The 17,494-nt window shown below is 37.3% G+C and overlaps 2 protein-coding genes and 1 pseudogene across 2 annotated transcripts in view; 2 read left to right on the top strand and 1 right to left on the bottom strand.

Moving 5' to 3' along the window:
• LOC122059286 (vacuolar protein sorting-associated protein 52 A-like) overlaps nt 1-6,777 on the top strand; it is a 40,531-nt gene extending 33,754 nt beyond the window's left edge. The window contains exons 11-16 of the mRNA XM_042621994.1: nt 3,872-3,922; nt 4,460-4,633; nt 4,727-4,861; nt 5,347-5,421; nt 6,074-6,131; nt 6,216-6,777. Of these exons, the coding sequence (XP_042477928.1) occupies nt 3,872-3,922; nt 4,460-4,633; nt 4,727-4,861; nt 5,347-5,421; nt 6,074-6,131; nt 6,216-6,520 (798 nt within the window). The 3' untranslated portion in view covers nt 6,521-6,777. The remainder of the gene's footprint in view (nt 1-3,871; nt 3,923-4,459; nt 4,634-4,726; nt 4,862-5,346; nt 5,422-6,073; nt 6,132-6,215) is intronic.
• A 2,848-nt stretch (nt 6,778-9,625) lies between these two features.
• LOC122058837 lies at nt 9,626-12,512 on the top strand (annotated as a pseudogene).
• A 1,295-nt stretch (nt 12,513-13,807) lies between these two features.
• LOC122058836 (disease resistance protein L6-like) overlaps nt 13,808-17,494 on the bottom strand; it is a 12,576-nt gene continuing 8,889 nt past the window's right edge. The window contains exon 2 of the mRNA XM_042621529.1: nt 13,808-14,512. Coding sequence (XP_042477463.1) covers nt 14,419-14,512 — 94 coding nt within the window. The 3' untranslated portion in view covers nt 13,808-14,418. The remainder of the gene's footprint in view (nt 14,513-17,494) is intronic.

The following is a 17,494-nucleotide window of genomic DNA, read 5'->3' on the forward strand; positions in this document are numbered from 1 at the left end:
AGAAGGGAGATCTAAATCATCTTATGACTACTATATAAAAAAGAAAGAACCAAAATAGTAGTAGCTATTGCGAAAAACAGAAATAGTCCCAAAAGTAGAAAACAAGCAACGCAGCAACTTTTAGAAGATATTCCAGTGACGTGGCCCCACACAATTAACTCCAAACCTGTCCAAATCAGCCCACTCAAACTAGGTCAAACCAGCCTAGTTCTGGTTTGAACCACTAAAATCGTGGGTCTCATTGGTCCTCTTCCTGCACACATAATGTCTAGGCTCTGCATCATGGCCATTGAGTAGCTAGGTGCTCTCTCTGGTTTTCCGTGTACGATGCCGTCTCAACTTCATATCCCCCCTCCCCAACATGTATCGAACTTTCACCTTATGTTTTCAGTTGCCCTACTACATTCCAAAATCATTAGTGTTTTTTTTCTTTTCAGTACCTTATTCCACCCAGTTGGTGATAAGAGTTGGGCTTACCAGTGTTAAAAGGATGATGTAGACAATAGGTCCACAAAGTAATGTCGTAAATACTTGGGGTCAATCATTAGCAAAGAAGGGGATATTGAAGATGATGTGTCTTACAACATTAAAACGGGTTGGATGAAGTGAAGAGGTGCATCGAGAGTGTTATGTGACAAACGTATGCTGGTTAAACTCAAGGAAAAATTCTACAGGACAACAATACGATCAGCTATGACATATGGGAGGAGTGTTGGCAATCAAGAAGAGTAATTTGAATAATTTGGGTGTAGCAGATATGAGGATGTCACAAGGGATGTGCGGTAGGACCAAGAGTGATTGAGTAAGGAATGATTGCATTAGAAACAAAATGGGGGTCGCATCGATTTAGGACAACCTCCGCGAGAGCCTGTTGAGATGGTATGGTCATGTTCAACGGAGACCCATGGATGCCCCAGTAAGGATGAATGACCGGATTCATATAGATGGTTCTAGAAGAGGTAGGGCCGTAGGGATAGACCTAAAGTGGTAATTGATCAAGTGGTGAGGAAAGAAATTCGAATGGTAGGGCTCGATTCTAGCATGACCGTTGATATTCTTTTCTAGAGGACAAGGACCCACGTAGCAGACCCCTTGTAGTATGTCCCCCTTTTGTTTATGACTCTCTTAAGGTAGCCCAATGCCTCGTCATCTACCAGTGGACATCTTCTTGTAGATGACGAGGCATTTGGCTACCCTAGAAGATGTCCACCGGTGTTAAAACTTTTGTCTTTTAACACCCTACTTTGCTTATAATATCGTGTATGCCCCCCATTTTGTAAACAAAATTACACTTAAATCCATTCCGTTAGAGGAAAAGCGCTAAGTGATGATGTGGCGTGGTTGCTATTTCATAAATGGCAAGTTTACTTGTAAGGAAGGGTAAAACCCCCAAATCAACCGATCTTCCTCAATTCAATCGAAGGTTTAGGGCTTCTTTGTTCTACAAGCTACAACCGTGGAGACGAGAAATATTACCTTGCAAGCACTGACGATGATCATCTGTGGATTGCGATTAACCTTCAGCGACGAGTGTTGATGACGATGATATCTGTGATTAACTAAGAAGAAATGATTCGAGTTGCAGTAGGCAGTAGCAATGGCGACTTCATAGTTGTCAAGGCATCACCTAGTGGTCTAGGCGGTTTTCCTGGGGCCTAGGCGATAGTCGCCTTGTTGTACTGCATATCTCCTTGGGTTTTATCTATTATTTATGCCAAATATCATTTACTTAAGATATTATTCATAAATAAGCAAATACAACTATTTGAATCTAATAAAAATAGTTTAAAAATCAAATTTCAAAAGGATAAAAAATCAATCCCCCAGTCCAAGAACAAAAACTAGATTTTGGTTATAGGGGCGATTTTCAACTTTCAAATGCTGGGGTTTTTTCTCAATTATAAAAATTTTATAAATTCTATCATGTTAAAGCCTTGTTAAAACTAAAAGTTTGGTAAACTAATCTTTTGTTTTAATAGCCATAAAATTATTTTCATTTAGGCGATTTTAATAGCATTCACGCACTTGAAAATAAGTTTGACCAGAGCATAACTTTGTTGTTACAACTCAGATTTAAGTAATCTTAGACTTGTTGGAAAGCTGGTTTTATGTTATAACTAATATAAAAAGCCTCATGTAAAAATAAAATCATTTGACGTAAAAATAAAATCATTTGACCAGTCAAACTTATTATAGAACAAGAGCATTTCCCTAAATGTTGATTTTTTATAACTTAATATGACTTAATGTTAATTTTTTATGATTTAATATGGCTAAATGTTGATTTTTAATGACTTGATGTTGCTTAATCTTGATTTTTTATGATACAAGGTATATATAGCTTACTAAATAATGTTAGAAAATAGGAAAAATAAAAATAACACTTGGTCGCCTTGTTCGCCTTACGACGGGCTCTTAGACAACCCTCCACTGCCTTGGTTCGCCTTGGCGCCGTGACAACTATGGGTGACTTTGGATTTTCCGATCTCCCTCATCTCATTGAGAAGATTCCGGTTAGTCACTTTCTAAAATTGTGTTTGTTTTAAGGAAAATTTAGTGGGAAATAGTTTGATTTCCATCCACTGCTTCTGTTACTTCACCACGGTGGTAAAGTTGCTTATTTTTAGGTATATTTTGTCAAAATATGTATGCTTCATAGTTGTCACGGAGTCAAATCGATCTAAGGCGGTGGAGGGGTGGCTAATCGAGTTGGCGATGAATCACCCGTTATGACGTTGCCATGGCGGTCAAATCGCCCATGTGTCATTTTTATTTTCTAAAGTTATTTAGTATGCTACTTTTTTATTTTTCCTATTTTCTAAAGTTGTTTAGCATGCTACAAGCCTACAATATATACCCTATAACATATAAAACCAACATTAAGCAACATCAAATCATCAAAAATCAACATAGCCCTATCAAAATCATCATGCATTTTATAAAAAATCGACCGCCTAGTGAATCAGGCGTGACTTGGCGTTCATGGCGATGCCTATCAGCCAATGGCGACCGCCATTTGTGAGTCACGTAAATCATAGCACTGCAATGAACTTCTTTTTCCTCCAGGATGCCAAATCGCCGCCTTGGCGATGCCATGACAATTGTGGTATGCTTTATGGTTGTTCTTTGAGTTTTCTCAATATGGATTTACAAATTGTGGCTTAAGCTAATGTTTTGTGATTTTTTTGTGCAATACTAACAGAACTGTGTGTGTGTGAAAAACCTCCCCCAACAAAAATACAATTATATCCTAGAGAACAAAAACATGTAGTTACTTATGTCATTAGAATTGGAAATATACTAGAAAAAGGAAAAACAAGTGCAAATTATCCCAGAAATATCCAAGTTGAAAGAATCCTGTGTTGGCCTCCACATCATGATTTCTTATCATATAAAGAGTTGGTTGGAGAAGATTGAAGGGTAATATTGCCAGAGGGTTCATAGAAGTGTATCCCTGGTACAAGGATACAAATTCATTTTATTGGCGTCTTGAATCCTATCCTGTAATGCGTTGGCTGCTAATGGTTACTTTGGGCATGGGGCCTCATAGTCCTAGGCCGGGATCAAGTGCGGCACCATCAGAAGCAAAAATATGGTCATAGATTTTTATCATGCAGAAAAATGTGATTTCACGTGTCCATTGGAACTTCTATGTCGGGTTTTTATGTGAAAATATGCAGTTTTTCTTGAACTGGGAATGGGCATTGGGACATTGTTATAGGTCTTGTGTTGGTGGCTTTTTTTTCTTTTTTCTTTTTACTCATAGTGGAAGCTTTTCTGTTTATGTTTGTTGATGGATTTAGTAGATCTTTGTACTTTTTGGCAATTAATTCTATGAAAAATTTGTTACTAACATTATTATTTTTTTTAGTTAATTATGTCCCGTCGGCGAATTCCATGCTTGGATTCATATTTAGACAAGGTATTTATCTTTAATTTTAGGTCAGTAGGCTGTAGCTATAGCTTTTTACTTTGTCATGTCTACCACTGCTTAGTTTTTCATGTTATTATCAGATAGGTTTTTAATTTCCTGCCCTGGATCTAATTGGAGACAATATACCAAGTTTTATGTTTACTTGACCATGTTGGAAGACGTTCATAAATAGCAATACAACTTTCTGGCTATGGAGCTAGTTTCTGGGTAAAAGGGTACTACAATAGTTGAAATAAGTGGGGTGTGGGATTGGGATTTTCGAGGGCTTCACCCTTCAGGAGTTAACATGAACAATACATGTAAGAGAAAAAGGGAGGAAAGGAGAGGATGTGGAGTTAATTCTTAAGCTAAGCATTATTCAATGTTTAGAACACTCTAGATTTGGCCTCCCATATTATTGGATGTTTCTGAATAAAAGGGGGTGTTAGTTTAACTAACCTCCTTTAACCTTTATTGTCCTCTTCTCTTGGACAAGTTTTCTGTGAGCTTTCTTCGTCTATGTAATCCTCGATTGGTTTTGAACAGGTCAATATTGCACTATGGCCTCGTTTTAAGATGGTATTTGATATGCATCTAAGCAGCTTGCGTAATGCAAATGTGAAGATATTGTGGGAGGATGATGTTCATCCTCACTATGTAATGAGACGTTATGCTGAGTTCACAGCCTCACTTATTCACCTCAATGTTGGGGATGGGCAGGTTAGCAAATTCTGAATATTTAAGGTTCTAGATGTTATGGAAATAGTCTGATCACATTAATCAGTCCAAGTTTCCTTTATTTGATCCATGTAGCTTGAGTTGAACTTGGAACGACTGCGAATGGCTGTTGATGATTTGCTCATTAAGCTTGCCAAAATGTTCCCTAAACCGAAGCTGCAAACTGTTTTTCTTATAAACAATTACGATATGACAATTGCTGTGTTGAAGGTATGCATGAAAGTTGAGCTTTTCATATTTTTCTGGACTTCCTAAAGAAACTGTAAGATCCATGATGATCCATCCTCCTGAGTAGGGAGAATACCTGAGTGTGATTTACGATCTGTGCCATTCGAAATCGGTTTAGCCCCTGGAAAATATTCAGGGCTAAAAAGACATCTAGTGTGGATCTTTAGATCCTTAGATGGATCCAAGTGGACAAAGCGCGGAATCCTATTAATTCTTTTATTTATTTATTTCTCTTATGATTTGATTAATTGATCATGTCCCCTTGAATTTAATCTCATCTCTCTTTTTGTATACTTTCCATTTTGGCAATGGAACTGCCTCTGTGAGTCACTGCATGATACCACACCGACATGGAGCCCTAGGAAATCAAAACTTAGTGGCAAGGCAGCATGAGTGCGTTTTTCTTTTTTTGAGGGTTCTGGAATTTTCAACTCTTTATCTTTTTTTCTTTTGAGACTCGTTTCCAGGAAGCTGGTCCAGAAGGTGGAAAGACACAGCTGCATTTCGAAGAACTGCTAAAGAGCAACACAGCAATTTTTGTGGTGAGTATGCTATTCACACAGTACCCTATTTTCAATAAATCTAACCAAGAACTGAACTGGTTAAGTCGTTGATTCGGCACCAATAACCTACATGTTGGAAGGTTCCCAAATTGGAAGAAAAATAGATTGTCTCAGATGTCTAGAACCCTGTGGGCAGAAACAAAAAAGTTCCTTGCCATAATCTATGATAGTGTGTTACTGTTGGCCCATTCTTAAGGGTGGTGCATGTATCGTTCAAGAATGCCTCTTTTCCACTCTTCCTGCCAGACATCTTGACTTTGTTTCCTTTTAGCCTCATTCCACCTGTTTGCCTTCACAGCAGAATGAGCCATCCATTTCCCTCATTGCCCAATACATCCTAAGGCATAGATCTGAAACAGAAAATTGAAGGATTAAATTGTCTAAAATTTATTCTTTTGAGGATGTAAAAGGATTGGATAGAGTTTATCATAAGTTGATTAGGGAAAAAGAAGGTGGCCTTAATTTGGAAATACATCTAGATTGGTTCATGATAGCTACATCCCCCTTCTCTCTCCCTGCTGCTGCTGCTTCTTTCAGTAGTGTTTTATTTACATAGTAAAAATCATTGAATATTTCCTGGAAATTTAGATATGTCAAGGCCTTAACTTTTTTTTCTCTCTCTCCTCTACAGGAAGAGCTACTACTAGAGCATTTTGGTGATTTAATCAAGTTCGTCAAGACCAGAGCCTGTGAGTATGAATAAAGAAACCTTATTATTAAATCAGTATAATTGAATATTGATGGTCAGAGCTTCTAAAATGTATTTCTATCAGCTGAGGTCCCAAGTTCTACATCAGAGAGGCCTATCACTGTTGCCGATGTTGAGCCCCTTGTTAAGGACTTTGCAAGCAGATGGAAAGCTGCGATAGAACTCATGCACAAAGATGTCATCACTTCTTTCAGTAACTTCCTGTGTGGTATGGAGATCTTGAGAGCTGCATTAACCCAGCTGCTGCTCTATTATACTAGGCTTACAGATTGCATCAAACGCATAGTTGATGGATCGACACTTAACAAGGATCTGGTTTCCATAGCTTCAATAATGTTTGAAATCAGGAAATACTCGAGGACTTTCTAGTTTACCATTATGTATAGCTCCTAAATAATGTCAGCCTTTGTTGTTGTTGTTGTTGTGTGTGTGTGTGTGTGTTTTTTTTTTTTTTTTTTCAACCCCCACAGAGAGAGAAATTTGTATACCAAGGGAAGGGATTCTAGCCCGCCTCATATTGTCATGTGAGAAATAATTTTTTTCCTTTTGACCAAGATAGGTTTCCATGTAGCTATAAATGTATTTTGCAGGGGAAAAAAAGCAAAAAATAAATATTTCACATATAACTTCTGATGGTCCTTCGTTTTGATTTCTTAAAACCAAAATATTTTAATAACCGAAATTGAAATTTCGAATCATGGTTAGTATAGGCATGCTTGCTATATTTGTAGTTGTTTGAGAGCTGGCCAAAAAAGAGGGGCAGCCGTTAAAGAGTGAGGATTCTGTGGACCTTTCCTCTTTCTTAAAAACATATCAGCGTATGATGTTAGCGAGAAGATTCAGGTTCGAGTCTAAGACTGGTCACTTCGTACAAAAGTATCCGAGGTTAGGCACATCCGTTGTATTGATTGATTGCATGTGTACGAGGTAGAGAGAAATTTGTATACCAAGGGAAGGGATTCTACCCACCTCATATTGTCATATGTGAGATATAATTTTTTTCCTTTTGACCAAGATAGGTTTCCATGTAGCTATAAATGTATTTTGCAGGGGAAAAAAAGCAAAAAATAAATATTTCACATATAACTTCTGATGGTCCTCGTTTTGATTTCTTAAAACCAAAATATTTTAATAACCGAAATTGAAATTTCGAATTATGGTTAGTATAGGCATGCTTGCTATATTTGTAGTTGTTTGAGAGCTGGCCAAAAAATAGGGGCAGCCGTTAAAGAGTGAGGATTCTGTGGACCTTTCCTCTTTCTTAAAAACATATCAGCGTATGATGTTAGCGAGAAGATTCAGGTTCGAGTCTAAGACTGGTCACTTCGTACAAAAGTATCCGAGGTTAGGCACATCCGTTGTATTGATTGATTGCATGGGTACGAGGGGTGAAACAGAGTTGGGTTGGCTTGGGTTTCTTAAAATCTCAGCCCAACCTTAAATTCTCAAAACTCAACTCAGGAATGGCTCGACCTTGGTCCGTACTCCATAGTCAGCGCATTTTAACCCTAACTTGCCCTCAGGTCAGAAATCTAGCCAGGGTGATTTTGGGTCGTCAGGTACACCACTAATCTATACAAGTGTTTAGATATTAAGAACTATGTGCTTACTGCAAGGTTGAATATTTTGAGACAGGTGATTTTTTTTTTTTATATGGTTTTGAGACGTTTTTTTGTTGTTTCAAGTCTCAATTCCATTTGGGCCTAATTTATTTACTATTAATTTTGATTGGTATTTATTTCAGCTTAATATCAACAAGAATATTTTTCTTTTTTGTAGTGATTTACTTGGAGAATTAATATAAATAAGCCTTTTAAGCATGTTACTTAGTGGAGAGTACACAAAAAAATATGAAGATTCACAAGGCTATATATGGTTGAAGTAGTCCTCAAGAGCTTGGTTTGACAGTATTACTTTAAATTTTTTTTTTTTTTGGTTGTTGTTGTCGTCGTTGGGATTTCAAGGCGATAGTGTTAGTTGTTTAAGTTAATGAAGTTGTTTGGAGCAGGAACAATATTAGTCTATTTTAGGGAAAGCACATGTTTGGCTCTTAGCTCATGAATATCCCCGCGGATTCTCATTTGATACTTGGGGTTTTCGATGATATAAAATGTGGGCAAGTACATATATAAAGTTGGTTGGTTAGCTTATTTATTTTATTATTATCAGACCTAATATTTCTATAACAGTCAGCTTCATTAGTTAATTTATGGAAAATCCTAAGCAAGTTCACTAGGAAGTAGTTGTCGTAACTTGAGATATCTTAAGGATGTTCTAGAAAAAAATGTCTCAATTTTATATTAATATTGTTGTTTATTCTGATGTTGATTGGGTTGAACTTGAAAATGAGGAGGTGTATGAATAATTGCTATACTTTTGTTGGTAGGAATTTAACCACTTGAAGGAGTGAAATACAAATTAGAATGGCTAGGTTTAGTGCAAATGCTGAGTATAGAGCTATGATCAATATTGCTATTGAGTTGATGTAGCTAAACTCCCTTAACCAGGAGCTTGGATTCCCAATCAACCTATTGATAATGTTCTTTGCCAATCAAGCTACTATATATATTACTATTAATCCAACTGTCCACAAGTAAACTAAGCATGTAGAGATTGATTGCCATCTCGTTTGAGATGTCGTAATGCAAAATTAATCTCTACTCCTTTTGTTAATCTGCAAATCTACCTAATGATATGTTTACTATAGCCTTGTTTTAAATTAGTTTCCTTCAAAGTTGTTCGAAGCTAAATATAAATGATATTTATGTCCAAGCTTGAGAGAGGAGTGTTAAGATTAAAACATAAGCGCAAGGAGTATGTTAAAATTTTTGTCTTCATTATAAATAGTTGAACTTTTAATATTGAAATGGGAGGGGGATTGTTGTCAGGCTGTGTGAGTGTGACCCATCCACCAAACATTAAACTAGTTAGAGCACGCTGAGAGATGTATGTGGAGTTCTCTCTCACATTGACTAATTCATGTATTATCAAGTCACAAATAGTGAAGGAGGTGATCTTCCATATGGGGTCTGAGTTGTCAGACACCCACTCCGAGTCACCATGTTTACTTGACTGGGTTGACATATTCTGTTTATCTTAGTTCTTAGTATCGGTATTAGTATCGGTCCCTATTAATATCAGTACGGTATCAAATTAGACCAGTCCGTATCAATCAATTTTGCCATTACTTTTCACAGAACGTACATTTTCTTTGGAGGTTTCACCCTCAAACCTATACCGATAATCGATCCAGATTGATCAGTGACAGATACGACCATACAGTTGATCCAATACCGATACTTAGAAGTTAGAACCATGGCTTAATGTCATAATCAAGCCCAGGATCAAAACCCTAAACCTCGCTCTCAGTGGGAGAAAACACCGTTGTAGCTCTTACCATCCATGATAAAACTGCTTTGAAGGCCTTTGGGTAAGGTGACATTTCGGAGGCTCCAAACGTTGCAGACAGTAATCTCTCTCTCTCTCTCTCTCTCTCTCTCTTATAGTATCTGTCACTGAATCATTAATTCAAAAGCTGTAGTTACCCCTTTATCAATCTCTGCAACCTTCATCGTGATCCCTCTTTTTCTTTTGAAAGATAGCATTAATGGTTTCATTCAACCATATGGAGTAGGCTTTTCTGTATATGAGAGTTCATGAGATACAGAATTATTGTTCTTTTGTTTGATTTTTCACAAACGTTGCTGTGGGATTTCTGTTAGCAGCCAATCATGCTGAGAGTGAAGACTCCAAAAACAAAGAAAGCTATACGAGCTCTTGATAAACGTGCCCCCAATTTATGAGTTCCTTCTGGGTTTTATTTCATTGTTACATTTGCCCAGCCATAGTGACTATTAAAATTTCTAATTTAGCTTTGGTGGGTTGATCGTATGGGTTGAGAATTTGAAGAAGACGTTGATACTTCATGGTACCAAGACCAGCAATGTATTGAATGCTGTGTTGACTGAAATTTACCATCTTAAGAAGGACAGTGCCATCAAATACCCCCGGAGGAAAGAGAACATTAGGCCCTTTGAAAGTGGTGGAGAAACCTCGTTAGAATTCTTTTCTCTCAAGACCGATTGCAGTCTTTTTGTGGTAAGAACGGGCACCGCAAATTTCTCTTTAATCCTAGTGTTCTTGTGTAGTATTGGTATGTGATTACTGTTTATTATTACACTACAATATGAGAATAATTTTCTGGTAAGATTCTAATAGCATATATATTACTTGGTGTGTTGTACTTTGTTACTCTTGAATGACATAAACCTGCTTTCCTAGTTTGGAGCAACGAAGGCAATGATTATGGATACTTGGATGGATAGAAAGAGGAATTTTGGTATTACCTTGTCACCAAAAGTAACAAAGTAGTAAGCTTATGATCTAATATGTTTTAATTGTAATGAGCTTCTTTAATGGGTCTATATAATGGGTATTAGGAGCACAAATTTTAGGGTCTGGGTTCTAAGTCTTTTTAGTTTCTATTTCTCTATTTCCATGCTTCTAAGCTAGCTTGAGTCTTTTATAAGTTTCTATTTCAGTTTCATTTCAATTTTAGTTTCTTATTGCTTTTAGGATAGTTTAAACCTATTTGAAAGATCTATTTTCTGTTTAAGATTCTTATGTGAAGATGGGTTAAAATTATATTTTTAAGTTGTCCAAGCCGTTGGATGCATGCAAATTTTATCAATAAACTTCTAAGTTTTGTCTAAGTGGCATTCCTTGAGACTAGGGTGGTTTCCCTTGGGTTTTTCGATCTTCAAATTGAGCTCTGTAATTTGAGGTATTCTTGATCATAATTCTGTACAGAAGGTTAGTACATACATGCTCTTTGCCAGCTTCAATACCCTGTTCTGTGTTGCTATTACAGGTCAGACCCTTCAAGTTTCTGTTGAGTTTATAATCTAGTTCTACTGTCTGAACTTCATATCAAATTTTTATTTCCAATTCTTAGATTCCCTAGGTTTTTTGATAAACCTCGTAACTGGTAGAGTACTTTCTTATAAAATTTAGACTTTTTATTACCAGTTTTCAACACTCAGTTCTGTCCTAGCCTTCAGTTCTGTCCTAGCCTCAATTGAAATCTGATTCCCTAGTTCAGTCTAGGTTTAGGGCTCATTTCTTTGCATTAATCAGTCTCCTGCAAAATCTTTTCTGTACATGTTCTGTATATTACAGCAGGTTGAGCTGAGCTGCTCTGAGTGCAGCGAAATCGGTCCTTCACCAAGTCTCTAACCTTATTATTCTGGGATTCTGCAGTTTGGTTCTCACTCGAAGGAAAGGCCCAACAATCTGGAGTGGAAAATTTCAAAACCATGGAATCTTTTTCATATGACAAGAAATTGGCACCGCTTGTGGGGTCAAAACCTTTCTTTGCTTTTATTGGAGAAGGTTTTGAGAATGTAGAAGAACTGAAACATTTGAAGGAAGTCTTGCTTGATTTATTCAGGGGAGAGGTATGTGTTGTTCAGGCTTTCCCCCCATTTCCTTCTTTTTCTAACAGTAAGTTAGAAATAAAAATAAAATTAGGCGATCACATGCAGGTTGTAGAGAATCTAAATCTTTCTGGGGTAGACCGTGTTTACGTGTGCAGAGCTGTGTCCTCTAATAGAGTGTTCTTCACACATGCTGCACTCCAGTTGAAAAGATCAGGCACAGTTGTTCCAAGGATGGAACTGGTACAAGTTGGCCCTTCCATGGACTTTGTATTTCGGTGGCATCATCTTCCTAATGATGGCCTAAAGAAAGAAGCTATGAAAACCGCTACTGACAATCCTAAAAAGAAGGTATCATCCCAAATCCTTTCTTACTGTTCTTTCATTGTGTGTGTGTGTGTGTGTGTGTGTGTGTGTGTGTGAGCGAGAGAGAGAGAGAGAGCATCCCTTGCACTGGAACTCTATATGCTAGAAAATTTGACCTCTTTCACTCTCAGGAGAATGTCAGCCGTGATGTGATACAAGGAAAATTGGAAAGATCTACATTCCAGACCAACAGGTATTAGAAGATTTGCCATCCTCCCTTCTTTTGTAATTCTTTTCCTACTAATGTTGCTAAAATGAATGGCCTTAGATGTGACTTATTCTTTTTATCTATCATGATCTATTGTGGCATTTAGGTTGGTGGTATGGCACTTTCTAGCAAAGCAAAGGGATTGAAAAGGGAACACCGTCAAGCTAAGTTGAAGAATAATATGAATGAGCACAAATCAAAGAAGCAAAAGGCAGACACTGAGTGAATGATGTTGGCATGCTGGTTGTAAACCCCACTTCTTTGTCTCTGCCAGAGAGGATGGATTAGGTTTGTTTAACTGCTTCATGTAATTTTTATATTTGATAAATGAAAAGTAAAATTGCTTTTTTCATACTACCACTTAGGAAATAAATAGAGAAATAAAACAAGCGAAGTCCCTAACTGCTTCAGTACTCTCGGTATTAACTTGCTGAGCAACAGAAAATCACCTACATCTCATCATCGTTGTGATCAAGAACATGTTTATTTACTGTCTTTATCTACACTCTATATAACTCTGCCTCTGCACCACCCATTTTCATTAGTCCTTTGGTCTTCTTGCTGATCAGGAGTAGGTTCTGAAAGATATCATCAATTATATCTTACTATCTCAAGGAATCTCTTACCATAATGGCATAAACTGATTTGATTGTCAAACATTGGCCCCTCTTTCATCAGGAAGAGGTTCACCCTACTCACCTTCCCCCACATATTGAAATTAACAGATATAGGTGATATCTCAATAGCATCTCTGCCTTCCAGATGAACCCCGAACCAATCAAACCCTTTGAATTCATGAATGTATTCTATATGATCTCCACCTGTGAATTTTCTGAGCCCCTCAATTGCCAGCCCAAGTTTACAATTAGTTTTTTTCTCTTTGCTATGGACACAAGATTCAAATTTCAGCACGATATCTTCTTGTGAACACTTCATTTTAGGATTTTCACATTCAGAGACACTCAAGGAAACATGCATAATTAACCTGCAGCTACTGATCTTATCATCATCATCATCAATTAGGAAACGGCTACAAGGACCTTCATCTATCTTTCGCTGCAAAGGTATCCAAATCTGTCTCCTACTTTCAATGTTACCCTGATTCCCTGTAATAGAGGAAAAGAAGAATATGTCAATCATCATAAATGTAGGCATTGCTAATTAGGATTTCAACAAGGTTGGCAAAGATAGACTGGTGAAGGACCTGCTGGCTTTGCGTATGCCACGAACGATAATTTGTTACCACGCAGCGTCTACCCATGTTACTGATCAGATCACTGAATTCATCGTTTCTTGTCTTCACGAAGCCTCTAAATTGCTCTGTTTTTACATGAAAATCTTTGAGCACCAATTCCTTCAAGTTTTTCATGTTGTGCATGTCTGGTAAAGTTTCAAAGAGTGTGTTTGAACTTTGAAATACAGTTAAACTAGAGGGCAGCTCTGGAATGCATAGAAGCTTGTTATGTCTACTGAGGTCTAAGTTACGCAAAGAAGTCATATTCTCCATTGACCTTGGCAGATACATTAGTGCATGGCTGCCATCAAGATTGAATACCTCCAGCTTCTTTAACAGTCCAACACCATCAGGCAAAGCTTTAAGATTTGTGTAATCCAAGAAAATCTCAACCAAAGATTCTTTTAGATCACCAATGGACTCAGGCAACTCTTTGATTGACCTGCATTCACTGAGAATAAGTTTCTGAAGAGATCTCAACCTACATATACTGTATGGGAGTTTCTCAAGTGAATTGCAACATTCCAAGTTCAAGTAAACAAGCTGTTGGAGCTCCCCGATGGATTCATGTAAATCAGCCAATGCATTGCACTTATCAAGATACAACTTCTCTAGGCAAGGAACTCCTGAGAAGTCGGGAGATTTAAACAAATCACAGCAACGACTGAGTTTAAGAACTTTCAATTGCTGAAACATCTGTCAAATAAAGATGAATATAAAATATTAATGCCTAATTTAGTTGGGATAAGGTTATGATTGTTGTATAAAATATTAATGTCTAATAATACTCTTGGTTGTAAAATCAAAGAGAAGAAATGATGAATACCACTCACCTTATTTTCATGCCAGTTATTCCAAGCTTGGCTAAACAAACCATGACTTAAGTCAAGTATAACTAGGTATTCATGATAAAAATCGGCTGGTAGTGTTTCCAATGGACATTTGTGCCATCTGAGCCATTTTAACCCAAAAGGAAGACATTGAAAGCTCCCCTCCAAGGTTGCTCCATCAACTTGTAGTAATCTTAGCTTGGGCATCTTCTCAAAGTCTTTAGCATGTAAACAAGTATTGTCATGTGTATTGAAGTCCAAGAGGAGACCTTCAACCATTTCATTCCCCTATAGCAACATAAAATAGTTCAAGTAAAGATTTTTTTTTTTTGTTTTGTAGACATACAAATCATACTTATTGCATTTGGTCCTAATGCACTTAATTTTAATATATATTTATTTATTAGGATCACATGGTTACCTACATTAAGATTAGAGGAAAATAGAAAGAAAATGGAAAAAAAAAAAAAAAAAAGACAAAAAGATTCATGTAATTAGATCTTACCTTTCCACTGTTTAATACCTTCATGATATTTTCATGAGACCATAACCGGCTATGGTTTTCAAGATTCTCAGGCCTTTGATTGTAAGCAATTCTCCTTCCCATGTCCCGAATCTGATCGTGCATCCACAAGTACTTTTCATTTTCACATGAACCGAGCTCACGAATCTTTAGGAGAGATTTTCTCTTGAGAACTTCCATATGATATCTTGGCTCAAAGCCACAAGCTTCCCATATAGAAATTACGGTTTCTTCCTCCAATCCTATGAATAAACATGCAGCATCAAGAAACATGGTTTTCTCAACATCATTCAGATTATCAAAGCTTATCTTCAACGTTTCATAGACAGCATCATGAGGAATTTGTTTTAGCATCCGAAGAATGGAATGCCATAATACCTTATCTTCTTTATCCTTTGTCATAGATAAATCAGAACCCAAAACCTCCAAGGCTAAGGGCAACCCTCCTGTAGTGCCTACTATATCAACTGAAAGCTGCATAAAATCTTTAGGAGGTTGGTCCATTGAAAATACATATGTACTAAAGAGTTGAAGACTTTCTTCCTCATCCAATAGTCTGGGTTCAATTATTTTTCTATTATTTTTAGGGACCCCACTTAGAACACTCTGATCTCTAGTAGTTACAATTATCCTACTTCCAAAACCAAACCAATCGAGATCACGAGCCAATGCTTTTAATTGGGTATGATCACCCACATCATCGAGAATGAGAAGAGTTTTCATGTTTTGAAGTCTTTCTTTTATCAGTTGTGATCCTCTTTTAGAATTGAATACTTTTGTTTCCACCTGAGAGACAGCATTAAGTAGTTTCTCTTGCAAATAAACTATACCATTGGGTTGTGATGCTTGTTCTCTAACGTCTTCAAGAAAACAACTCCTGCTAAAATTTTCAGAAATGCAGTTGTATACAGCCGTCGCAATGGTTGTCTTCCCAATGCCACCCTGACCACATATCCCTAGAAACTGAACATCCTTAGAAGTGGTAGTTGATGAATTTGATAGTAGAAACAATACAGATTCTACACGAGATTCTAGTCCAACTGAGTTTTTAACATCAATCAAGGGGACCTTATTTAATTGGATCCAAGCATTTTTAACAACATTCTCCACTAGCTCTGATTGATATCCCTGTAATTAGTTAGAATGGAAAGTCACAAACTCACAACACAATTGGAAGTGAAACTCAATGCTAGAAGAAAATATGATTATATGGAGCATATATAGTGATCTTCATAGAAAAAGCGCAGTTGAGTTATAAGGACTTACCTATCATGGAAAACCCATCCACTCATATTTCCTACAGCTTTCAAAGCATCCTTCCATCTCGATAGAGTTTCATGAGATGCTTCCTCACTGTGTCTCTCCGATGAAATCTCAAAACATCCCCTCTGAGTCTTAACATCTGATGTCTCAACTTCGAAGAAAATTGGTAAAATGATTTGACCGTTGGCTCTATGACATGCTACCATCTGAGAAAGCTCCTGGAGACACCATTTGCTTTCTATGTATCTTTGAGAGAAGACAGCAATGGAGAGCTTGGCACCTTTTATTATATTGAGAAGCTCCCCAATTTCTTCTCCTTTCCGCAGATCTTTGCTGTCCATGAAAGTATGGATTCCACGAGCCTTTAGAGAAGTGTAAAGGTGGCCAACGAAGATACTGCGAGTGTCTTCCCCTCTGAAGTTGATGAACACATCATAGTTTGAAGATCTAACCTGTGACCCCATTTGAATAATGTTGTAGTAGTTGCTGATGGAGAGAAGAGATTGTGATGAATTTGTTAAGGAGCTCTCTGTTTCCTGCTGCTCTGTGAACAAAGAAAAGTGGGGATTGAAGAGGGGAATTCGTTAGGTAACAAGTTAGTTGAATTCACGAGGAGAAATAGGAAAACCAGAGTGGGCTGCAGGAAGGGAAAATCAAGAACAGAGAAGTATAAAAGGAATCTATCAAAAATAATAAATAAATAAAAGTATAGGAGTGAGGGTTGCAACTTGGAGGAACAGCATGGAGGAGGAGGTTGTAGCTAATTAAGAAGTATTTCTGTAGGGGATGACTGAGAAGGCCCTATGGTCATCGTTTCCTGGAATGTTCTCCAATCACAGTCAAGTTACAGATGAGACTTGAGACTTGAGACGTGAGAGGTTGTCCAATGATTTATTTTATTCAACCTCCAAAACTCAAAAACAATTGACAACCAAACAGAAATACCCTCATCCTTTTGTCTTAGGTTTAGTTTGGTTGTCATCATGATCATATCATCCTTTTGTCTTAGGTTTAGTTTAGTTGCCGTCATGATCATGATGTAATGATTGATTAATATGCCTAACTATTTCTTCAAATTCAAATTTTTTGACTTTTTTTTTTATTCATTTTTTGACAACCAAACTAAGCCTTCAGTTTTAGTGGAATATCACAGCGTGACAGAATTTTGTACACGTTTGTAATAATATTTCATCTTACCAAACCCCAAAGCCAAAACAGTTGACCCTCTCATTTTGCCTTTTTGTATTCTTAGTGGAAGAATAAAAAAGGGGCAATTACTATCACTGCCCTCCATGAACTTCTTTTCTGATTCTCCCGAAAAACGCAAAGTTCCACCCTTCTTCTCTTTTGTTATTTTAAAATTCCTAAACCATCCCACTGTCCTTGTAAATCCATCCCACTAATCGGCTGCCCCCATCACCCCACATCCCTGCCCACGTCCTCCCTACCCCATCCCCTCTCTGCAACTCTCGACTACCCCCTCT

The sequence above is a fragment of the Macadamia integrifolia genome, chromosome 13 (genome assembly GCF_013358625.1).
Source record: "Macadamia integrifolia cultivar HAES 741 chromosome 13, SCU_Mint_v3, whole genome shotgun sequence".
Taxonomy (NCBI): Eukaryota; Viridiplantae; Streptophyta; class Magnoliopsida; order Proteales; family Proteaceae; genus Macadamia; species Macadamia integrifolia.